The 23,169-nt window shown below is 31.8% G+C and overlaps 1 protein-coding gene across 1 annotated transcript in view; it reads right to left on the bottom strand.

Annotated features, from left to right (window-relative positions):
* qless (decaprenyl diphosphate synthase subunit 1 qless) overlaps positions 1–23,169 on the bottom strand; it is a 41,910-nt gene that overhangs the window by 3,679 nt on the left and 15,062 nt on the right. The window contains exons 2-4 of the mRNA XM_018445154.1: positions 8,211–8,363; positions 4,866–4,999; positions 3,284–3,425 (exon numbers count right to left, since the gene is read on the bottom strand). Coding sequence (XP_018300656.1) covers positions 3,284–3,425; positions 4,866–4,999; positions 8,211–8,363 — 429 coding nt within the window. The remainder of the gene's footprint in view (positions 1–3,283; positions 3,426–4,865; positions 5,000–8,210; positions 8,364–23,169) is intronic.

Here is a 23,169-nt window from a genome sequence, read left to right as displayed (position 1 = left end):
ATTCTACGATAAATATTTTACGAGAGATAAATGTTTTCAAAAAGTAGAACACTTTAAAATTTTGTAAAAAATTTTCAGTTCATAGTTGAGTGAAAAACACGATTCAACTAATTTTTTTTACGTAAGCTCAATTATTTATTTAACTATTATTTACTTAATTACAAAGGTTTAAATAAACTTATTTCGAATAGGCTAAAGAATTCATAAGGAAAGACTGTCCGATAATTCCAGGACATTTGAACCGAGAGGCGCAAGAAGAAGCTTCCGGATCATCATCTTCAACAATGTTTTGGTTAGATAAAACGACAAAAGATCATTTTGTGTGACAATGGCTAAGTGACTCAACAAACAGCTCGTAATTTGAAGTTTCACATCCGGCATTAGTGATGTGCCGCCTTATTTTCATGTATCTTAGATGCGATAACTGAAAGACACTTTAAGTAGGGTTTCCCTCTAGGAATAGCACGCGCTCCGACGACACTTTCTTGCAATTACACGGCGAGGTAACGTTCCACTAAATAAACATAAATCAACGCTGAAAGCAATGGCCCACCTGCGAGGCTCATTAATTTTGGCTAATATTATCTCCGAGAAACAACTTACAATTATATTTCAGTACCACATATTGTTGCGGAACATTTTCTGGTTTAATGAGATGAAGAATCGAAAGTAGTATTACACACTTCAATCAGTGTGCATAAGCATGTATATTTATTAATATTAACGATCACATTGTAAATCATATCAAATATATAAAAAACAAAGAATAAAAAAATACTTTCCCAATTTATATTATATTTCTAATATTACTCTTAAAATATATTATTATATTTAATATTACTCTTAATAATTAACATTAGCAATGCCAGGTAAAAAAGATCTGTTATATTTTTACCTTTCCTAGATATTTCTCTCAGATAATATCAATCTGACTTACAATCATTATTTATGAATTTCGCACCTGACTCAATAGTTTACATTCGAACCACTTTATCACATAACACTGTTACTGGTAGGTGTAACTCGAATATAATTATTATATATACTACAGCAAGAGTTCTTTCGATTAGCAGTATGTTAATACGAGAGTCCGTTACACAATTCACCGGTTCAACATCTGCGCTGTCCTCGCAACCGATGCACCGAAGAAATAACGTCGGAACTTTCGTGACCACCGTTGGGCTTTCCATTTCTCTGAATGGTGCTAATTCCATCATGCGTCAAGGTTGTAACACTTCTGAAGCTTCCTTGTAATGTTTGCGCATGCTATTCATCAGAATCCATCATACAAATTGCCCTAACAGTTGCTGATAAATTGTAAGAAACAAGGACGCTATTTTTGTGAGTCCTTGACATCATTTTTACAGGATCGTAAATAGATCTTTTATTTCCTCGCGTTTCACGATTACGCACTTACATTCTATATGAAATCTGAGAAGTGCCTGAGAACTTCTATAGAAACATAGTTTGGTCTTTAGTCGCTCGGTCGCGAATATTCGCAGTTGTAAGCTGTCGCTGCATTTCACAACGACAGCTTAGAACTGCGATTCACATTTATCGTACATGTATCTACAATTCGCGACGAGTTAGAGACATTAAAGCGACAAGTTTCATTACAAAATTCTAATGTTGCAAGATCGACGGAGACAAGCAGAAAAATGAGAAGCGCAACTTCAATACCTTTCGTATAACACTGTTGTACAAAATGTACCGTAATTATGCTCTTTTACATAATGCTATGTGATGCAATAATGTTGCATTAATAAACTTAAAGTTTAACAAATAAATTATATTCAGAGAATACTTATACCTATATATTTTAAGATTTAATAAAAATTTTAACGGATTTTTTCGAAAAATTAATCAAAATGAACCAAAAGTTCAAGTTAAAACTACGTAATATAAATTTTTATTTTTTTGATATAATCTTTTTAAATTATTATTTATTAATATCATTAAGGCCCCCTAATTCTTAGAATTAGAAAAAGATAAATAATATAAGTTAAATCGAGATAAAAATTAATCTTATATTGGTAGAATCAGGTCTTAGAGAAGTATTCACAGATACTTTACGAAAATATTTAGAAAAACATTGAAATTTAAATCACAATTATTTTCTCATGGAATTTTGCTTAAATAAAAAAATTAATTATATAAAACATATTTAATGATAATTTTATATATATATATATATATACATACATATACAATTTCTTTCTTTTATAATTATCTGTTCTGTGAAATGATTGATATCTTTAGAGTATCAAAAATTTTAAAATTTGTGACTTTTATATTAATTTATGACGCTTATATTCTAAATAAACAAACGGAAAAATATAATTATATAAAAGTAATTATTAACAAATTTTTTCACTAAATAGAGATCAATCTTTTGCAAAAATACCGCATCATACATTCTTCAAAGAAATCATAGTTTTACAAAAAGAACTTTTAAAACACTTTGTACATCAGAGAAAAGAGGGAGGAAGAAAGTATAATGATGGCTAGTCAATAGCTTCGCACGTTCTTGACCTAGCACTGTTCGCGCTTTCATTTCACTTACCAGTGCACATACGCACTTGTGTAATGAATGTTGATAGTAAATGCAACTCAATCATTCGCGACGCCGATCGAAAGCTAATTAATAAACGCTAGAAAATGTCTCGCAGCTAGTATGGAAAAGCACGCAAATGAAATTCGAGCGATTGCGAAAGTCGTATGTTAATCTTGTGCATTTAAGAGTTGAATTTTTCGATCGCCCACTGTCGCGTTCCAACTGTCGATTTCTAGTACATGTATATTTCAGTGAGCCAGATTGACTTGTAAACAGCGATCACTTTCGAAATAGTTTTACATTAATTAATATCTTATAAATAGTACTCGAACAATTTTCCCATCGTGTCTCAGCACTAAAGAATTTTCTACATTCACAACAAAAACACGTGCGGACTCAAGATCCGCTTCCGGTTCCCAATCTAGAAAGCCCAATGTTTGGCCATGAATTGTATTAACCTCTTTCTCCTTCGCTATTTTAGAGAGAGAGTTTGAATTTCCATTGTCGTCGCATTACTGACCATTGTGCAATGACCACTTTCAATGATTTTTCAATATGAAATAATTTTATATATTTTTGATATATTTATATCCCTAAATATATTTTTTTTTGTTTTGTATTATTAATCTTTTGTATTAACAAAATAAAAAAAAAGCATCAATTTCAAAAATTGATAAATGTGTCATGTAAAGAACTATGTTTGCGAACAGGAAAATAGGATGCACTTACCTTCTTTTGACTCCAGACGACATTAACCGATGGTTTACCACGACGGAAGTATGATTGATCAATGACATCATCATGCAATAAAGAAGCGCTATGGACCATCTCGGAAATCATCGCTATTTGTCGTTGCGAATGAAAGAGAACGCTGAAAAAAAAGGAAAAATCTTTGTTGTAGAATAATATATTTTTATAACTATTTACCATATACTAGCATATATAATTTTAATTATTAATAATATACTTTTTCATAATCTGTTAATCATATATAGTTTTTATAGCAATAAAAATTTGCAAGCAAATTTTAAGTTATTCAATAATTTTCATAGAAATATTTATAGTAAAATTTTCGAGATAATTTAAAGATAATTTTTTCCAATATCTTTTAAATTGTTCAATTAAAAATTCGTAATTTGTACAAATCGAAATTATTACATTAAAGATATATGTGCATATGCGTTTAATATTTATTATTTCCCAATAAATTTTAAAATTACCTATGATAGAGTTTAAAATTCTTAATGAGACATTCTTTCGGACATCACTTTACCAATAAATTTAGTATAGAAAATTATTCCGTTTAACAAGATAAACAATAAGATAAGCAAGAAGATAAGCAATAATAAACCTGTTTGTCTGATAATTTCCGCGTCTTTATATGATAAGAAATAGACTTCGACAAATATATCATGAATTTAAAATCGCTTTCACTCGAAGAAGTATCTCAAATTCTCAATCATAATCGATATATAATAAATTCGTCCTATAATCACAACTTTGAAATTTATCGGAAGATAAAAAATACTATATATCTTTAATCTAATAATTTCGACTTCTATAATAAATTATAAGTTTTTCAGTGAACAAGTTAAAAGATGGGAAAAATTATCTCAAGCTTGAAAATTTTAATATAGATATTGCTATGGAAATCATAATAAAATCTACAATAAAATCACACCTAAACAGTTTAACGTGTTACGACGTGTGTTAAAGCGCTTCTCATTCACGTGGCCGCCCCATTCATATGCATTCGTACGTAGTATGCTTGTACAAGACGCGGCCACCGCTTTCATAGATATCTCTAACGTACCACTTTGTCGACAGTTTTAATGCTTTCTAAACGCCGTGAGCATACGTTTTCATACGTACGGAGATTCACTGTGCTTCGTGTATTCGTGTATAGCGTTAATAAAAAGAATCGACTCTCTCACGCGCAATTTTCTTAATTACAAATGTTCTAACAAATTTTTTCTAACATTGCTTGACAGTCTCAATTCTTGGTTGTAAGAATAAAGGAACAATGATAAGTATATTAGACGTTTTATATTTATCGCTACTTTGTTTTCTTATTTTAAATCATACAAATACATCATCTTTTCCCAATTCCTTAATTCATCTTTTTAAAAAAATTTCATATTCTTCTAAACATTCGAGAGAAGCAGAGGATTACGTTTTTGCATTTTGTTAAACTTCTATAGCTTCAGACGTGCAATTTATAATGTTTATCAAGATTCTTTATGAATAAATTGATAAATGAATAAATGAATGTTTCAAACATGTTTGTAGAAACATGTTTGTCCCCACTTACTTTCTTCCTTTGTGATAATTAACAGCTCGTGCCATGAGTATGGTGAACATGGGTCGTACCGCTTTCCCCTGGCCATCGAAATAGTATGTGCTTATAGGTCGCAACTCTTCTAGTGAGGTGTTTTTTATAAGTTGCTAAAACAACAAGACATATATCTTGGATTAGATATTAACGAAAAATGTCGTTGATCTAAATATCTGTAGAATAAAAATTAAAATCGACCACGCAAATATCGATGTATCTACATATATAGAGGATAAAGTACGAAGCATGTACAAACATAACGTCTTATATAATTTGTGAAAAAGTTTTAAAATTATTATTATCATTAAGCATAATATAATTCATGAAAATACAGAAACGGTATTTTATGAAATTTATATAATTCATGTTCTCTAAATTCTTTGGAATGGAATTTCGCTCTAAGAGTGAAAATTGAGCTACACTGTAAAAAGAAATGTGTTTTATTCTTGTTCCTATTTTTTAAACACTTAAAGATGATTTAGTTTTAAGTATTTAAAAAATGAAGTCAAGAATAAAACATTTTAATATCTTAAAATTAAACACTTCTTTTTTCAGTGTAGTCTTGAAAAAGAGTGATCAATTTTCAATCTTTAAGATTTCACTCTTTACAGTGAAATTCACCTTAAAAGTTTTAGAAAGTAATATAATTTATTTTATTATATATTATATCTTTACGTACAAACTGATTATTGTTATAACAATACGTCAAGTCAATTCTTTAAAATAACGTTTATATTAATTAACTGGAAATTAAGTTTTTGTTAGTCCTTGCGCTTTTTGCAGCCCAATACTACTAAATAGTAGTTTAGTTGTAATCGATCAAAGAAAAGAGGAGAGAGATTACGCTCTTTACATGCGTAATCCCTCTCCTCTCTTCATCGATCGGTTACAAGTAAAAAAAACTATTCAGGTGGAGTGCGTAATCAGAAGAGAAATTTGCTACTCTCGTCCTTTCGACAGTATCGGAACTCGTCCCGCGATCGTGGATTAAATATTCGTCAGACAACTGTCTCCGATGCAATAACGAAAGAGGACAACGTCGAGAGAGACAGAACTGCTTTGGATTCCACATGCGATTCCGGTTGAAAGTTCCTTCTGGAATTTGGCCAAAGTTTAAAAGAATGCATCCGTTACATCTCTCGATGAGCTTGCATTAGAGTCGTTTTTCGCGCGGCTCACGCGACCGGAAGTCGATATTGGCGAACCCCGAAGAGATTAGATATCGCTCAAACATCGCTACTGTGCTCGCGATACTAAATCGCGTCGATTTCTCTAACTTTCCTCAAATCAAGTGACGAACCAATGTTGAAGTTACGACGGTTCGTTGAAAACAATTTCTTTTGTTTCGCCAACATCTGCTAATGCCAACAATTTATCAAACCGTTCCTTTTTTAAGCACCGACAATTTTGATAATTAAGAATTCGTTAATGATATTTTGGAACAGTTAAGATCACGAGATCCCGCAGTTATAGTGCGATAATTGTACGACAACTATCTAGAATAGTATCGTTTTTATAGATTGAGCAAATTTCACACTGTTTGCCGTGTACGCGAACGTTGATCGTGAGTAAAAGTTCTCCTCTCGACCATATGCAGACCGTGAAGTCGAGCTGCTTTCGCTTACGGACCGAGGCACCTTAAGCAGAGGCGCCGCCGCGTGAAAATTGCATGGCTCTTCATCAATATTTATAAACGCGCTTCTTGACGATTGTTCTTGTCACTGAAGAAATGAAAATGCTCGAGCTGCGTCAATTCAAGCGTCATCCACTAATTGAGAGATAGAAACAGCAAGATATACATACACTTGTTACACACGGTACTTTAAAATTTATTTAAAAAATATGAAGAATTAAATTCAATAGAATTTGAAATTTAAATAAAATTTTATAACCGAATCACAACAAAAATATATATTAAATGGCAAAAGAAAAAAGCTAAAAATTCAAGGGCAAATAATACACAGAATCTGTATCTTTTATTCTCAGATTTGAAAAAATATAATATTTATTTTTAAAAGAACGACATTATTTCTAAATATAAATGCACGATTAGATAAATTATTGTGAGAAATGATATTTTGTATACAGATTTCAAAATAATTGGAGAAAAGTAATATACATATATTTAATAATAAATTAATAAGGAAAGGGATCTAAGTGTTTTCCTCAGATTTTGGTGAACTTTTAATATGTTTTGTAGACAAAAATAAGAGACACGTATTTTTTTTTATACGGATCCTATCGCACTTTTAAGAAGTAAAACAGCCTTTAGAAAAAAAAATCGATTTTTTCTTTCGAAGCGAATATCATCGAAACTACAATAGAAAAAAATGAAATAAAAGTTGAATAGTTTCAAAAGTATTTTATAATAATAATTAAAAAATTTTTTAAATTTTTTAAATTATAATTATTAAGCATATTTCAAACCATTCAACGTTATTTCAAACACGTTTATGAAATTTTTTGTGATTTCGATAATATACGAAGAAAAAAAATCGAAATTTTTTTCTAAGGGATGCATTCCTTAAAAATACGATAGAACACGAATAAAAAAATACGTGTCCCTTATTTTCGTCTACAAAACGACATATTGCAGGAGGACATTTGGGTTCCTTCCCTTATAAAATATAAAAATATTATGTGAGATAATTCTAAGAGAGATAGATTATTAGAAATAGGAAAAAAGTAACGTGTATATCTTTTACTCTGATATTCTTTATAAAAATATCAAGCCTATGATGCAAAATCAAAGCAAATTGATTACACAGTCTACTCTAATTACTCCTTTTTGATGTATGCATTTTTTTGCCGCATCACTGGGCTTGTCTTAGGTTGGCCAGCACAATTTCACAATAGTCTAGCGTACGTAATATCGATGAAGTCAATTACATAAATGGCTGTATGCTGTTAAGGCGGTATGCTGTTACTTCCCGAAAGTTTCTCGAGGCTATCCATGTGAATAACAATCGTCTCCTTATAGGAATGAGGATTAATAGCTTTCGGCTTCTTTTATGTAACTAATTCGTATATTGCTTCATGCAATATACTAACATGATAAAATGTTGTTCATCGATTTCACGTAGCTGTTACAGTTGCTAATATATTAATGAGAATTTGAGAAAATTCTGATCCTTCACGGATCCTTCGAGTTTTAAAATAATTCAACTAATTTTTTAAGATATATTGACAAATACTACAGATAATATGGCAAGAACCTTAATCCTACTTTATTTATTACAAGTTTTTACGTTTCCAAAGAGAAAGAAAGAAGCTGGAAGCGTAAATCCTACTTTCTACTAAAATCAAAGTAAAAAGTCTTACCGTTCGTATATCGACAAATATATCTTTAAGGTCGTCTTCTATAAGTGTATAAGGATCGATTTGGTAATCAGGTAAAGATCCAGGCATTTGCGTTTGCATAGTGCTCGTTGCCCTCGCAAGACCTATCCTGCTGTCCCGGGAGTTCGTTTTGTTCTGTAAATGGAAGAAAAAAAGAAAGTTCTGTGTATTACGTCAAATATTGACCATAAACTTATATCTATTATGCCATCAGAATTAACTGCGCAATCAGAACAAATATTTACTTTGTTTCAAGTTTCAAACATGACCACCATCGAATATTTTAGAGACTCGTATCGTATAGATCCTTTTAGTTGTAATATATATATATATATATATATAGTGTTATTATATCAATATTATATATTTAAGATTTCTTTATCCAATGAAAACCGACGAGGAATGGCAAAAAATATTAAATTGCTAGAAAAACTACAAGTATTAAATTGCTGATACCAGTATTTATGATGTGAGCCAGTCACTAACTCTTTTATAGAGAGAGAAATTTGTTTCAAATCGTCCTTAAAAATGTCGTATTAAATAAATCGACTGAGAAGATAACATGATAAGTGTGTGACAGTAATAAATGTCGTGTTTCACATAGTAATTATTTAATGCGCAATATATACCATGTTAATGACGAGTAGAAATATTTCTCTCGGATATATGTCCGACGCAACGCATGATTTACTACTGTCGCCAGTCTGACCCTATTCGAGCAACTACTACTCTTGCAACACGTCCGCCACAAGTTCTTAAACACTCGGAAAAGAACGCGGTAATTAAGATTTTCTTACTCATTTCACGAGAAGCTGATAATGAATATTATTCATTCACACTTCAAGCTCTCTCTCTGTCTGATGAGTTTTATAAGATGATAAACACATTTCAAAGGAAACATCGCTAATCAATCTTGACAAAAGAAATCTGTTGTCAATTATAAAAGGACATAGTTGTCAATTAGCATCTGATACTAATGAAATTTTGAATGTGTGAAGATAAATATTTTCTTTATTTTCTATATAATCTCTAATGACTCTTTTCGAAATTTTTCAAACGGGTAGACTATTTTTACACATTATTCGCATAGTCGCGAAATCTGATACGCAATTTGAACGCGATCCTATTTGCGTAGGGAGTTATTGACCGAACTTTTTTGTGCACATAACTGTTTTCGTAGTGGTGGAATGCAGGTGCTTACGAACACTTCGCTGTTTCCCAGCGACTCGTTCGAGGGAATGACTACATTCTTTCGCTCTGTACACAACGATGTCCCCTTTCGTCATCGAATCTCGTGATCAATGCTCCATGATTTCTTGATATTCAGCGTGTCGACGTAACTATAAATAATCATTCTATACCGAAAATCTTTATGTAATTGCGACATTCTAAATTTAATTTAATTTATTATTATCTATAAAATCTTGTCTTTTCAGTATGGTAATACGTTATCCGATCACATTCGATTCCATTTATAGACATGCATATAGAATGAATACTATAAACATTAGTAATGCGCAATGGAAGATTATATAAAATATAATGTATTATACTTTATTTTGTATATTTTACATATTTAATAATAAATATACATAAATTTATACCAAATATATTTACATTAAATATACATATAGATTTAAATTTTTGACATACCAGAATTATATGTTAATCTGAAATTTGAATTTCAGATTAACATATTATATAATTTTATCGTATTCGAAGATAATGATAAAACTAAATAATAATCGTATAGTTACGCGGATAGAATATTTGTGGTCTTACGCATAGACAAATTTCGCGCCATGTAACGTTTAATTTGTCGGCGAACTAATCGAGGCCGTGACAGGCAAATAATAACACTCACAAGCCGTGCAGAAATATGCAATGTGCACGTATGCTGTAATAAACTGCCGGTGACCGGCAACATTGTGAATTTGACCTACAAAACCTGAAAAAACCTGAAAATAATTAGTTGAACTACGATTACACTTGATTTTCTGAGTTAGCCGCGTATTGCAATAACGCTCGCAAACCCCCCTTTTTTATTGCGGCCTTTCAATCCCGCAAAAACAATGTCAGCGTGTCGTTAACCCATTGCGTGCACAATTATCGTAATTTATCTGACCCTGGAAAGCAATTTTTTTTATGGCACTTGTGCTTAGACTAGAATCCTACCTGTAATATCTCTCTCTTTTTCTTATTTTTATTTTTATTTATATTATTTATTGTTTTTTTAATTTTTATCATTTATATTTGTTATATTCTGCTATTCTTTGTTCGTTTTTCTTTACGTTTGTTCTTAGAAAATTTGTCTCAGGACACTATCTGCTTCAATTAGTTTACAATTAGTCTTATCTTGTATTTCTTATATTCCTTATCTATTCTTCTATGTATTTATTTCTATGTTATTTTATTATTTTTGTTTAAATTTTTTTTTAATTTTTGTATCCTGTATATATCTCTACATCTGAGTTCTCTACCTGACACTCACCTTTTGCTTGTTATAACTATAATTAATTATTTTAGCACTTGAAGGGATGTCAGAGCACTCAATAAATAGCGCTGAGATTTATTTACACCATCTATTCCTTTCTCTTGTTCGTTAATATTTTTACATATTGTTAGATATCAAAGGGTTATGGCAATTCAATCCCTTGAGTTAAGTAACATTTTGTTATTTTTAACTTTCATAGGTGTAAAAATATAAATCAATCCAATTCTGTGGTTAGTTTTAAAGTGAACATCGTCCAAATTAACGTATGCGTTAGTAAATAATAAAAATTAAATTTAAGTCAAATTTAATAGTTTCTTGAGTTAAATTATTTAACGCATTATTTTAGTCAAATTAACAATATATTGGGTAGCAACAGTGACGACTTATAAAAATGCTTAAAATTAACTCAAATGGGGTATAATTTATTCATATTATGAATTTAGTGATGTACGAAATATAAATACATTCCGATTATAAACGATTAAAAATATTCAATGTAAGTAAATAGACTGGAAATCTTACCCTTTCGTTTATGCCAAGACGATTTTTAGATAATATATAATATTGAATTAAACAGATATCCTAGACTCACAATTTCCAATAATGCTGTCGTATAAAATATACACAGAAAGATATGCATAAAATCTACTTGTAATATTTTACATAATTTATTTAAATATATACACAAATCAATATAAATTTAAATAACGTAAATGTATCGATGTTATATAATGAAGGTTTAATATTTCGAGACAATCTCATTGTCTGGATGTTATATCGATGTCTCACCTTTTATTTAAAACGTTATAACTGCCACTTTATTCGTCAGGAGGATATGGAATGTTGAGCAATAATCGTGTTTAATGTGTGTCCATGCGTGTCTGACGATTTTCATCTATATATCGCCCGATCATTACATTCCTGGATAACTGGTCGTAGCGGCAATAAGCAAGTTCACTGTATCTGACTTTTACTGGTCTCTCGCGAGTGTACTCGACTCAAGGCTAACGCCAAAGGAAATCACGAATTCGCAAGAAAAAAAAAACATGCGCGCAACCAGCGTGAACGCACTAAATGTTCCTTTAGCCTAGAACTAGTCTAATGGTCATTACAATTATTGGTTCACACGGCATATTTTCTATTTACGCAGTTACGCTAATAACACCCAATAAACACGACGTTTAATTGCGAAAATTGTTCATGGAACAAATACAACATAAGTGAAGGAAACACTCATTATTCGTTATACAACGTACGATTTTCAACGCATATTTTCGGAATATAACTTTCACGTATAAGCATACACCAACAAACGGTAGTAAGTCGGGGAAATTGGGGTAACGGTATGACGATTCTGGATGTGAAAGCGGTTCATCATCTACGGGCGTCACCGCGATGTCGTCATCAATGGCAGGGGTGTTCATTCATGAGCGTGTGATCCACAAAAGCATTTCAATTATCGTACAACCGATAATATCTTCAGCACATGCAACATTTGATTTACCATGCACGCCATGTAGAATCACGTTGACTTTGCGTTAACATGTCGAAGAAGATGCATGCCTATAGACCTGTCGATGGCTAGATCACTATCAGGCGATTATGAAAGCTGTCTGTCACGTGATATCACGTAACAGTTAGCATAACTCCAAAATGGAGAGTGACACTAGGCCATAACTAGCATACCGAAACTCTCCTAAATCCTACTTGTGTGCCTCACCGGTAAATCATAAGCGTGACGAAGATCCGTCTGCGTCCATCGTTGACGGCCCATAAAGAGATATAGCCTGTCCGAGAAAACCACACCACAATGTTCCTTTTATAGATTTTTTTTCACCGATTTTAACACATTGGGCTCCCCTTGAAATTAGATAAAAATGTCGAAGCTTATAATTCTTAAATAATAATTCACGAAGAAACTTTTGGCATATTACAGGAAAAAAAATTGCAAATAGCAATTACCATTCAATAGTCATTAAATTTGAAATAACAATAACTTTTAAAATCAATTTAAACGGATTTTAATGGAATATTAAAAGATATAGATCATTTAATTAATATAAAAATATAATTTTATATATGTATAATATAAAAAATATATAAAATAGAATATTGTGGAGAGAGGTAAGTGTAATATACAGTGAGTGCAAAAAGTATTCGTGTGTACAGAGAAAATATTTTTTTAAAAAACTTTATTTTTAAAAAGTAAATATTATCCAGCGAGAAATAAGTTATCGAATTGATATCGAATCGATATAAATACGATGATTTCAACACCAATTTGATGTCGATTTGACGTTTAATTGACGATTATTTCTTGTTGGATAATTAACAATTTATTTATAAAGAATAAAATAGTTTTTTAAAATTATATGTACCAAAAAGATATGTATTAATTATAGAAAATATATCGATGTGTATTAATTATACAAAATATATAGATGCTCAAAAAGTATTCGTACAGTCAAGAAATTTGGCTTTTAAAATCAGGAATACATGCGAAGCTCGTTTGTTTATGTTAGAACAGAATATATTCATTGTGTAAAGTTGCTAATTAATATTTATTTTCTACAAATAAGACTTTTTTTATAACAAATTTCCTTGTACGAATACTTTTTGCTCTCTTACTGTATTTTCTCTGATGACTTTACTTACAAAGTTATTCCCGTATTGATAATCAGATATTTTTTAGCATATCTACTTTTTAGAATATCATCCATATCTTATCGAATGACTTTAGTTCAAGCGTTATTTTATCCCATTAATTTATAAATAATTCAAGAAATGAAGACATTTTGTTGCGATTATTGAAATATAGAAGAAAAGAGGCCTAATAGATCACATTATAGCGATAATCTAAAGAGGTAAGAAACCGATATTATGAAATCGCATGCCTCCTCTGAGCACGCCTCTGTCGCAACGCTTCGAGTCGCACCTGCAATTAACGGCTGAACGGAGCTAACTTGCGCATAACGAAGAAAAAGTAGCGTCAAATGACAGATCTTTTGCAGAACTTTGTTACCGACGTTTCATCCTATTACGGCTATCTGATTCCATTGAGCTATTCAATTCGGTCGCCTAAACAAGCGACAGCAATATCCCAGTAAACGAAAATCGATTAAAATGAATTCAAAAAGATTCATTTCAACGTTCATAAGTGCGTATTTCTGAAAAATCCATTTGATAAATCCATTTCAAGGCCTAACGCCTTTTTATTCATTTATAAAAATTGCATAAAGCACATTTTCTATATCTTTCAATCCAAAAATAAGGTATTTTTAAAAATGGATCGTGAATATTGTTCAATTCAAAATTTTGGATAGGGAAAATGCAGTTTTTTAATTAACATTGAAAAAAAATACTGAATTTTAATAAATCATTTATTTCAAATATTTGAATAGTGCCAACTAAATATTCATATATAAAGATATATTTATTTGGTGTAAAAACATTAATTTGATTTAACAATCAGTTCTTTTTATTAAATAAATATTTATTTATTGTAAGTAAATGTTCAGTTAGCACTATTCAAATGAATAGATATTTATTTAAATTTAGAGTATTTTCTTCTCAGTACAATTAAATCCAATTAAATCCAATTAAATAAGAATTTTTTTTCCATTTAAAACGCATTCGGATGGATTAAAAATTTGAATCCGTTTTAATTCTCGTTTACGGAACGCAGGGAAAGGAAATAAAAATCTCTGCATTCGCCAAACGCGATCTCTCACCGCGTGGATGTCGATGACTGCGAAATAAGTGTGTAAAATTTGCGAATTGAGAATAAGGTGGAGCTCATAGATCTTAAATCGAAGAGTTCGGATTCGGCATGTCTGTAAGAGGTGAAAGCGCGATTACATGACTGGACGCTGCCCGACACTTGCCGTGAGGTAGATTGTGGCAATGCGATGTTATAAACTTGGCCGGAGATCATCAACATGGAAGGAGAAATAGTCGTGACGGCCTTCGAACCCTCTCAACGCCTACGATGTAGGCGCGACGTAAACGAGCATATGATGGACCGTTGCACAAAGAATCTGAATTGAAAAGGCTGTTAGTTACTCGGCGCAAGAAACTGGTAATAATAAATCCAGCAAGAATAGAAAGAATATGTTTTCAGATGTTACGAAGCGGGGAAAGGACAGAAGAAGGAAAAGGAGATATCACTCATTTGAAAGCAACAAAGATAAGATAAACATTGCTATGCTGAGACCTTGATAGTTGTTAAATTCAACAAAGTAGCAATGTGAAAAGATTGATCCGCTCAGATGCATCCGTGACGCACATTTCACGTTAACTGTGTTGGTTTATGTTTTCATTTCACAAGATATGAAACGTTCTCATTCTCACTAAACAAGAAAATGATAATGGAATCTTCGACGAATTTCAGAAATTTCAGGAAGATTGTATCATACGTTTTCTCGAGAAAAAAATTTCACGAAGATAAGATTGTAGATAAATCATATATTTTCTAATTAAGTCTTAATTTCTCAATTATAAATTAATTAAAGTTTTAATTAAAATAATTAATTAAAGTTTCTTTATCGATTTCTCAACAATGTGATTCGCGTAAAATACAAGATGTATTCTATTATAATTATATACGTAAATGTAATTGTGTCACCTGTGAATAAAATGGAAGCAAGAATGCGCGTGCACAAAGTACACACACATCATCTCTTAAACACTCAAAATTATTAGTTAACTTATTGTTAGTAGCTCAGACCTTCTCTTTAAGAAAAAGAAAGAAGAGAGAGAAAGAGACCAAGAAATTACTACAAAGTTAGTTGAAACTTTAGCCGCAGTAATAGAAAACGCGGTTAAGAAGGAAGAAACATTTGCAAGTATAGAAATATAATGTAATCATCTTATAGCGAATTCGATTGGACGCACTCAGTGCGCACTGGTGCACATTAAAGCTGTCGTACACAAAATAATGTAAAGATATGTTTATAAATAAACATAGAAATCGATTAAATTGTGAAATACTCAATACATTTTATTGTATTATTAGGTAAAATATGTATTTCATAATTCGAAATATTTGTATTTCATTTTTATACTCAAATAAAATCAGTGTACAACGGCTTTAATATGCATCAGTGAGCACTAATGCTTCTAATCGAATCATTAGAGTAATTCGAATTTTTACTGTACACAATAAAAGTATTTTATTACTTTTATTGACTAAGTTTTATTTTGTAAATAAAATTTTCGATTAGAATAAATAATATAATAATTTATAAATTCGATTTTTATCAGAATTGACAGTCAAAATTAAATTAATTTTGAAGAATATACAAGAAATTGATTAATTTCTTGTATACGTATATTATTATACGACAATGTACAGATTTAACAAGAAATAATCTTCTACGTTCACTTCTCGTCAGTATGCTTTGCTACATTCTATGTCTACATTAATTCTTCAGCAAGCATAGAACGCATCTATTAGTTCCTATCCGTTTACGACAGCGATTGTGCATCATAAAACTTGTACAGGCAAACACGTTTTTGTCTTTTTCTTGCAAAGGTGCAAGGCTGAAGTTCGGGCTGCGTGTCGACAAATAACCAGTGACGTAAGAAAACTGACGAGACGAAATTTTAACCTGAATCGAAGGACGCTTTCTCCTTCTTTCACCTTCTCCTTATAATTGGAATATAATATTCCTTCACTGCCCTCGAATAACGATATTTACATACTTGGACAAGAGTGAGTTATGCAATTAAAGGGATAGACCACCGAGACGAGCCTGATTGCAAAACGAAGCCATGAATCGTCAACGAGGCAGTATAACAGTATGGAAATTGTATTGTCGTTTTTACGTGTGACACATTACGCGAAAGATTTGATGTTCCTCTCGAGAAACAACTGTTTGTCAACGCGCGAAGTGCATGTTGCCAAATCTTTGAAGTTTTAACAGCCATACTTTGCTCGCCAGAAAGATAGCTTTCACTTCACGATTGGCATCCAGGTTTCTTGCTACTTTCTTTGGAAAATCGTTTCAATAATATTCGCAGTAATCAATGGCATTTTAGAAGAATGTTTTGAATTTTAAATCTATATATCCTATTTACATCTACTATACTTACACATATATAATACTGATAGGCTACTTTACAATCGTTAACATTTTGACAATAATGATTAATTATTAAACAATCGACCTAAAAATATTATTTACTTACATTAGTATAATTAATACATATTAATATATACATATATGCATAAATAATATATATTAAGTATAAAATAATATATATATAACAATATATATATATATAATTAGATTATAATGTTTAAAAATGTATACATAAGGTACTTGTGCGTAGTCAATCTGCATTACTATAGAAACATATATTCATCCATTTTAATTGTAAAGTTAAAATTTACTTTGTTGAACGTACACTGCACTAATAATTATAAGATGTGTCTTTAAAAAGTTCGAGTGATGATTAGTAAAGATATATTATTTTTCCTATATTTAGTCGCAGTAAACGAAGTCAGCGTTCTTTCTCGAAAGGGCGTAGCAAGTGAAGAATCAACATGAATGAAATTGCTGCTCGCCAGTTATACTTTCCGAAGGAAGAACGAAGAAGATACGCTGTGACTTCGTCGTTCTCGAAGAACGATATCGAATGTTAAGAGGCATGGAGTGGGAAAATACACTTTCTCCACGAACGTTGGTCGACCCACATTCTGGAATCGCTCACCATGTTCATCGATGCTGATGTCCGTTCCGATGAACGCGGCGGCGTGCTCTAATGCACGTATCTGATCAAAGGAATCAAGGTCACTCTCACGGTTCACGAAGCTGAAACTGGCAACCAGACCTAGCAGCCAGAACGTGGCAGTCAGGAGCGAATAGGGTGCTGGGGCCCCAAAGATTAAAAATTAATAAAATTCATTAAAAAACGATTGTAAGCAAATCACACATTTCTGGTAGTACAAAATAGGTTTATCTATGTAAAATTTATAATAATCTGCACAGTGATGGCCCTCATTGTTTATAAAAAAATTATAAAACACACATTTACAAACTATTTAGTAGCCAGACCGTACGCAAACTCGTAACGACTTGAAAAAAATCACCGAGTATAAAACGATGACACGATGATCTGCCCGATCACGGCCCTCATTGTTTATAAAAAAAATTATATAGCAATTATAAATTATTCAGCAGCCAGTCAGCCAGACCGTACGCAAACTCATATCGACTTGAAAAAAATCACACACACTCCCCAAGACGAGCATAAAACGATGACAGGACGATCTGCCCGATGACGGCCCTCATTGTTTATAAAAAAAATTATTAACATTTATATACTATTTAGCAGCCAGGCCGTACGCAAAACCGTAGAAACCTTGCAGAAATCAGATTTACTCTATAAATCGAGTCTGAAACGATGACTTCGTCGATCGTGCCGGGGACAGGTGTAATTGTTACTAAAAAATATGAAGCAGCGTTTACAGACATTTGAGTACTCTAATCATACTCGTAATTCGTTGATATTTGTCCGCTCTCCGTTTTAACCAGAACCACGACGAGGACGTGGCGGACGCTGGTTCCGTTTTTTAGTTTTTTTTAGTTTTTTTAAGTTTTTAATTTTTTTGTTTTTAAAATTTTATATTTTTTGTCTGTTTAAAAAAATTTTAAAATTTTATAAATGTTTAATAATTTTTTTTATAAACAATGAGGGCCGTCATCGGGCAGATCGTCGTGTCATCGTTTTATACTCGTCTTGGGGAGTATGTGTGATTTTTTTCAAGTCGATACGAGTTTGCGTATGGTCTGGCTACTAAATAGTTTGTAAATGTGTTTTATAATTTTTTTATAAACAATGAGGGCCATCACTGTGCAGATTATTATAAATTCTACATAGATAAACCTATTTTGTACTACCAGAAATGTGTGATTTGCTTACAATCGTTTTTTAATGAATTTTATTAATTTTTAATCTTTGGGGCCCCAGCACCTATTCGCTCCTGGCTGCCGCGTTCTGGCTGCTAAGTCTGGCTGCCAGTTTCAGCTTCGTTCACGGTTCTTGGCGCTAGGATCCCTTAGATGCTTTTAAATACGGATAGTAGAACGAAAAATAACTAATTCTCGTCATATTCTATCACGATTTCGCGTTACTGTCGTGTCGTGTAATCACATGTTATTGCGCGACGTCAATTTAATTTAATTGAGAAATCCATAAATCATTTTTCCTCTATTACTACAGAAGGAGGTTACTGAACTTGAAGTAATTATTTCGGAGAAACCTTTTATAATTAAGAAAAGTCTTGATTTAATTATCCGACGTTTTCTCAGTAACGCCTAAACGCGGTATGGTTAACCATAAACGGTTATGAACAACTGAGAGAAAGAGCGAATGCCAAATGTACCATATATGGCGTATGGTAAAAGTTGCTTGCATGCAATGGTGCGCACAATATCCCTCTACATAAACTAATGTATATCGGAGTTTCTATTTATTCTTAAGTGCGTCATTACGGCTCATGTACGCCGATTTAAATGTTAGCATTGATACGCATATCGGCCCCCAAAATACCAGGAAACCAATACGAAACATGTTTGCTTCTGGTACACAGATTGTTTGAGTAATTTCATAGGTCGAAGAAGTCATCACCTTGAAAGAGGACGATCGCGGACGATTACGTCTACGTGCGAAACTGCTCGCGCGTGTTCTGGAACGCGTTACATCCACGCATTTGATTATGTAAATGTCGAGATGCTATTGACCACTGATTGCATATTACGTTGATGATACTTGGGAAGCGTATTTCAGCACGTTGTCTAATGAGTTCTCACGTGCCATCGCATAATGTACGCATTCAGTCACGTCGAAGTTTCTCATTAGTTTCAGTTCCTGACTTTTGTGCTTCCCTCTCCTTCAATTCTAAAGAAGAAGAAAGATGGATATATTTAGAAAAACAAGAAACACGCTGAAGTTCAAAAAGAAGTTAAACTGGATGTACAACCTTTTTGCACTAAACAACATGCTCTATTAGCGTGTCGATTTATCTCCAGATACATCTCGTATATTCAAATGCGTTCAAGGTAATTATTAGTTTAATGCATTTAAATTTTTATTATCCACGGAAAATATAATTCACGAGCAGGAAGGGATGCTGTTCCGTCACTTTATACCTACATCATAAATATTCATACCTAGATAATAACGGATTTTTAAGAAAATGAGATCACGCTGAAACTCAAAAGCAAGTTGAACTGGATATACATTTTTGGGCAAAAAAACGTTATACTTTATCAGCGTCTTGTAGATTTATATCTAAATTATGTCATAAATTCAAATGCATTCAAGATAATTATTGTATTATTTGCATTTATAAATTTTTATCAAACCCGCGATGAACGTAATTCTCGAGCAGGACAAGATGCTAATACGTTCTGGTACAGTATTTTATACCTATCATAAATACTTATCATAAATACTTATATTTAGAAAAGCGAATTTTTAGGGAAATAAGATCGCGTTGAAGCTCAAAAATAGGTATAATTAAATGTAATTCAATTTATCTTTTTCTCGTATATTCAACTGCATTTCAGATAATTACTATTTGCACATAAATTTTTATTAAATCAGCAATGAAATAGTTCTCAAATAGAATAGGATGCTAATACATCCCTGCACAAATAGACAACCTTGAAAATTTCTATGAACGTAATGAGACGAAGACAGTAAATAACGTGAAACCGACGACGGCGTCTTCCAAGCAGATATTTTAAATAATCAAGGTCAGTACGCATTCCTCTAGAACTTTCCACGGACGTTTTACCATGGCGGCAATCGTCATCTACTTTTCCTTCTCGCAATAGGCTTGGCTAAGAGACACGTAGCCGTGGAATGAATGGAACATACAAAAAGACAGAAAAGCGTATCGGACTTATTAGCGTATCAATCGCCGCATGTATATATATATATATATATATACTTTGCACAATTGTGAGATAAAATTTGAAAACGGGAATCCCAGGCTATCATTGTCCCGAAATTATTTTTGTCGCGTCTCTCAATAATGCTAGTATATAATCAACGCACGCACGCAGACGTGTCACATCACGACGTGGATCAAGATAGCATTATATTAAAAACTCGTTTCGTTTTTTTGCAATTATTTAGAATACCATATCCCACCTAAAATCTTAATAAAATACACTCATTCGATGCATTTTCACTCAAAATGAAAGAATCTGGCAAAAAAAAATGCAACGGTCGTGAACCGAGATATTAAAGTTCGAGATTTTTAAAGGTTAAGATATCTGTCATCCCGACTCAATATAGTGCTATGTTACATATAATTACACAAATTCATGTTTATTTAAAGCAATGAATTTATGTTTTTAAAGCATCTCGGTTCTTGAAGCCGACCGCCGCATTTTTTTTGCCAGATTTTTTCATTTTGAGTGAAAACGCGTCGAATGAGTGTATTTTTATTAAGATTTTAGGTGAGGTATGGTATTTTTAAATAATTACCCGTTTTTTTCTAAATTAAATTTTCTAAATTCAACAGGCGAATTAAAAAAGAGAAAAAATATATATTTAGAATATTACGATTTTATGTATTTCAAAGAGAAACTTTATCTCGCAATACAGAGATTACTTACATTACTAATTCCAAGTTACCTACAACATTTCACTTAGTATATACAATTAGTATTGTTTACAACATTTAATTTCTCTCCAGAAAAATGCTCTTGCGTGCCTATGTGTGTAATTATATTTCATTTGATTTTACTTTTTGACTGAAGTATAAAATGTATATAAAACTTATGCATGAGTATATTCTCATTAGCTGATTTTATCATAGATTTAATTTTTAATATCGAAAATCCGGTTATGCTTCCTTTTTGAATAAATTAAAGTAGCATCGCTTATTCTCGATCGTTTCATCATTTTCGATGTGGTCCGAGCATGTTTCCCATAATCGAATGTGAAATCATTTTAGATTCGATCATTAGCGTCAAAATTATGAGCGGATGTTGTATATCTGATATCGTCTTATGAGAAAAATTTACTGCTTCAAGGTATCATTAACAACCTTTCGAATGAGTTCTATGCAACTTTTATTGTAAAGGTCCATGACTATTGGCATAATTAAACATCAGATTTATTATACAGTGATCGAACTCGATATGGGAATGCATATACCGGTGGGAAGTTACCAAACAGGTACGAAGAAAGTTTCTTGTAGATCAAAGAGGGGAGTGAAATAAATGGCGAGCGTTTGAGAGGAATCCGATGAGAGTTTCGAGGAGGGTCTTTCTCCTCCTTGGTTCCTTCTCGTGTGAAATTAGCTACGCGTGGCTGAGAGATTTTATTAACATTTCTCTGCAGTATAATGTCCGAGTTCCTATCACTCTCGATCTCAAAGCGCTTGCTTGGCGAACGAAGCGAAAGATTTCACTAATCTTCGTTAAAGATAATCTTCTCTGTGTGCTGCGCTGTATCATGAAGTATAATTGACAAAGAAAAACAAAGAATTATTAAAAATTAAAATTTTTGTGCCTTAGATATATTTTATAGATATGTCTGTATAGATAATACAAATTGCGATAATATAAGATGTAGTATTATTAATACATTTTATTACTGCGCAATGTACAATTATAATTTTTTTATTATTATTTATTGGAATTATATTAATAGAATTGTTAATACTTAATTTTTCTGTATAATATTTTATTTAATATTATTATTATTGAGACACACAATGACACTCGTTTAAATGTATGTTTAATATCATTTCTATTTAGATTTACAGGAAATAGTTTATTTTTTGAAGATGCAATTTACCAAGTTGATTCAAGATTTTTCGTCATTTCTATGTTCGTGCTCGAAATAATAGCGCAGTTTATGTTAAGCTCGTAGATCGGTATCTTGCAACAGATTACGATGTACTTTATATAACCTTTAAAAGCTAGAACATGTTTTGTGATCTGAATTATTTAACACTCTGCTCGTCATTACGAGGTTTAATTCAATTAGTTACTTTCACTCGTTCGAACGGCTGCATCACTAATTGCTCCGGATTATTAATTTGGGAAAGTGGCAATTTTGCAATGATTTGGCATGATTTAAAAAAAAGACAATGAGAATGATCTTAAGAAGAGCAATTGTAAGAAATACTTTCTAGTAAAAATATAAGAATTATAATTGTAAATATGCATTTACAAACTGTACAACTTATTACAGATTTATGAATGGTCATTACTCAGCGGAAATGCAACCTCGTAAATATAAATAATATCTGAAATGTAGATGCTATTTTCATAACACGCTGTTTCTGTAATGATAAACGTGAGAAATATGAATGGCAAAGTCATTCAACTCCGACAGAGATAGACATCTAAAGCAATTTGCAATCTAAAGCAAAACATTGCAATGACTCAAAGCTATCGTATTTCGTTAAAACAATAA

This window comes from Mycetomoellerius zeteki, unplaced genomic scaffold (genome assembly GCF_001594055.1).
Source record: "Mycetomoellerius zeteki isolate Tzet28-1 unplaced genomic scaffold, Tzet1.0 scaffold156, whole genome shotgun sequence".
NCBI lineage: Eukaryota > Metazoa > Arthropoda > Insecta > Hymenoptera > Formicidae > Mycetomoellerius > Mycetomoellerius zeteki.
The sequence above is the reverse complement of the archived record's forward strand: the minus strand, read 5'-3'. Positions and strand labels throughout refer to the sequence as shown.